Below are 3,669 nucleotides of genomic sequence, written 5' to 3'. Positions count from 1 at the left end.
AGCCGGCAATATGGCGGCAGTGAAAACATGACATACCGCGTTCTTCCTTGCAACCATAGAATTAAATCGCTGCTAACTTTGAAGTTCGGCGAATCATCTCTCGCAGTGTATATTACGTTTTAAGAGATTTCGAGAACCGCTAGCGAGACCTGGGAAACGTTCGAGCACCCTTGGAAAAATTTGTACCCTGCGGCGAAAGTTCCGAGAGTCCGCCGTTTGTTCGCGATCACTCGAAACTGCGCTAACAATTTACCCGCGCTGATTACATTGTTGCATATTTTTTCTGTTTCAGGTGAGTAACTTATCGGCAGCCGCCTTTCACGAAACCGGGTGTCAGCTTGGATGTAAGTAGCAACTTTTGACAAGTTACAAATTGAAAATGCAATTTGCGCGATGCAAGGTGGTCTACGTTGTATTCCTAGCGTGAGAAAATGATTATTGTTCCTTCGGTTATCTGATTAGTTGTGCAACCGTGGTCACAGTTGTCAACTGCGTTTGAAGAAACGAGTTTATGATTTTCTATGTTTGCAAGAATACTGGTAGCTTCAAGTTTCTTATTATTCGAAGTTTCGTTCGCCATGTATGCGTCATCCTGAATTTTTAGAAATTGTATTTCTGTGTAATTTTTATTACAGTAATAGTTTAACACATACACTGAAATCATTTTTATACAAGTTCTTAAGCAATTAGGTTGACATGTAAGGGAACAGTATATGCAAATGATTCATGTATTCACGTTCTTTTAGATTGTATTTGGATAAAGTTAAAACGCCTGACATCAGAAAATTTTGCAAGTGCTTGAATGAAGGTTTGAAAAATGTATTAAAAATGAATTTTACGAACGAAAAGAATCCACGCTGTAAAAACTCTGAGAACTAACAATCTTCTCACTAGCGATTGATCATCATTAGAGGCACCTTAATGACAGCCTTCCTCTTTGAACTTTTTCCACGTTAAAAATACTAGTTCTAGACCACAGTGCAATGTTGCAATATAAGAATGTCATGATATAACATAAATACAATGTTGCGTTTAAATCCAATCGATACCGGTGTCGATACGCTTGATTGCGAATCTCATTTCGCGTTGATGTTTCCTACTGGTTTGAATATGGTAATCGCTTCGTGTCATCACTTTGCATACACTAGTCATTTATTTACGAGTTGCGAAGAAAATACACCGCACGATGTTATTCAAACGAAGACAACATGAAAGGTAATTGTTGTATTACAACAGTAACAGAAATTCTACGAGTAGACTGTGGATCTTTATGTAATCTGTTTTACATGAACAGCTGATTTCGCAAGAGGTGAATTTACAATACAATTCGTTTCTCTGATTCGAAGATTCGTTGCAGCGAACGCACAATAAAGACACCGTTCGCTTTGGATGTTAAAAATATACTCCAGTATTTCGTAAATGTCACAAATGCATAAAAATCTACGGTCCGATTGTGAATACCTTTACTATTAGGGCAACAAAATAATTTCGTATCAAAATACGAGAATTCTTCCCAGAATCTTTTGCGATACGATATTTACGTAATTAATTTTTCAATATTTATCTCAATGTTATTTATTTCAATATACAACATATTTCATCTACACGATTAAAACAGTACTCGAGATAAAAGAAATATCCAATTGGGTTGAGAAATAACAGATGGTTTGTTATATCGTTGTTTAGTTTCGCGTGTTTCTCTCGATTATCTCAATTCTCCTTCTTTCTCGGGGTCTTATAACTAGTTATGTAAAAGTTGTAAAAAAAGTACAATATTGATGAAGACATTGGCGATTTGTACGTGCGACGGGAGCTTGGTCACCTTGCAGGACGGAAGGTACAGCGCAGCGGAGTGCAGTTGTACCTATCGTAACATACATAAAAATCTTATAAAATATCGATTCGATTAATTGCGAAAGACACGTCGATGTTAGTTTCCATTTACCACTTGCGTGATCGTGATCAGCGGTTTAATCGACTTCAAAAATTTCGGCGACTTGTCGCCGAAGCTGCTCAAGAGATAATAAGTGTACATGATTATGTGAACGAAGCAATTCAGTGACATCTGCATCGCGCATAATTTCATGGGATAGTATTTCGCGGACATCCAGGACAGCAGCACCATCGATACATGATGGTACAGGTGCAAGAAGGAAACCTGGTTGTCTTTTTTCCTGAGCACGAACACCACTGTCTCGCATAGGTCGACGATCTTTAAAAGCAGTATCAGCCAGAACGATAGCGCTATCTGTCAAAACCGACGAAATTTATGATTATTTTTCTATGTTCAATGCTTTTTACAATTTCCAGTGATCTCAACAATCTTTGAAACTATAGACGATTTATTAACCCCTTGCCATACTTTAACGAGGCAGACTCGTGATGGAGATTTATAATAATATGCAGTTACATGCGAATGTTCATTCATTCCTTTAAGTAGAAAACTGTATTCTTTCGTCACCAATATTTAAAATTTATTTTTCTTCTAAGAAGCTAGTGCGATCGAAAAAATTCTAGTCATGGTAATTGTAAAGAAAATGGTACGGCAAGGGATTAAAATCGGAACTATGTTTCGTTCTCGTATGCATCCGTAATGACTCTTCTTACGAAGGAATGGAAAGATGTCAATATTTTCTTCATAAATGTGTGAAAAGTTTAAAAATTTATTGTCATTTCTCGAATGAAGCACATGAAATCTTACATACTGAGATATATGTATTCACGATGTAATTGTAACCACATTGTAAACAAATGCGACGGGTTAACACTTTTTTGAGTTCAAAGCTAACAATATTATAATTCATGTTGTTTTTTTCTCTCCACGTGACATTTTTTCCGATATTACAGGTCGTCGATGGCGTCATAGCACCAACACGCGGCATAGATGAAAATTATTCTCTTCCAGTTTTATTACTTTTAGTTCGCTGCAATATTGATCGAATTTTATGAACGATGTAGATAACTATATTTAGATTACTATACTATATTTAGATAGGAGTTAACGGGTTAATGTTTTTCACGTACGCCGGTCCCAATTTCAGGGCAATGACTAGATACGCCACCAGGATAATGGGAACGGTAATAGGCGACGATATCATCGTCAGATCCTTGGTCCTTGGGTCTGGAATTACGAACGATTCGAGTTACTATACACCAATCAAATGAGACCCTAGAACTACGAAACAGAAGATAAACGATCTTCGTGAACCGCGTCGCAAACTTTCCCTCATCGTTATTCAACTACCTCGAACATTGTTTCTCTTTTCAGCTAACGTTTGCACAGAAAACTAACTTTCTCGTGGAGGACCATCTCGTTAGAACATGGTTAACCATCACTCACGAGTCTCCTCGGATCGACATTTTCAAAAATTCAACTTTTCTATTTGACTTCTGGTTCATAATTGCCGTAACTTAGCTCAATCTTTTGACAATTTGGAAACCGTTTATTGGATAATTAAATTGGATATTTGATTAAAATATTATTGGAATTAAGATCATTACTTTTCATTATTTCAATCATTAAAACTTCTCTAAATATGCGATAAATTACACTACTTTAATTCGTATAAAAATATCAGACTCATTACTTAAACTTTATGTACGTATAGTTCGATTTTTACATTTGTTTTTTTCCTTAACCCAGATTTCATGCAAGGTCTGCTAAATCTG

At 36.4% G+C, this 3,669-nt stretch overlaps 1 protein-coding gene across 1 annotated transcript; it reads right to left on the bottom strand.

The window, feature by feature from the left end:
• Nucleotides 1-1,930: 1,930 nt before the first annotated feature.
• On the bottom strand, nt 1,931-3,310 carry LOC144477158 (very long chain fatty acid elongase 4-like). The gene is made up of 2 exons (XM_078194646.1): nt 3,293-3,310; nt 1,931-2,248 (listed from the first exon to the last, which is right to left on the bottom strand). Exons 1-2 carry the CDS (start codon nt 3,308-3,310, stop codon nt 1,931-1,933), a joined length of 336 nt encoding a protein of 111 aa, XP_078050772.1.
• Nucleotides 3,311-3,669: the final 359 nt, after the last annotated feature.

The sequence above is a fragment of the Augochlora pura genome, chromosome 11 (genome assembly GCF_028453695.1).
Source record: "Augochlora pura isolate Apur16 chromosome 11, APUR_v2.2.1, whole genome shotgun sequence".
Lineage (NCBI taxonomy): Eukaryota > Metazoa > Arthropoda > Insecta > Hymenoptera > Halictidae > Augochlora > Augochlora pura.
The sequence above is the reverse complement of the archived record's forward strand: the minus strand, read 5'-3'. Positions and strand labels throughout refer to the sequence as shown.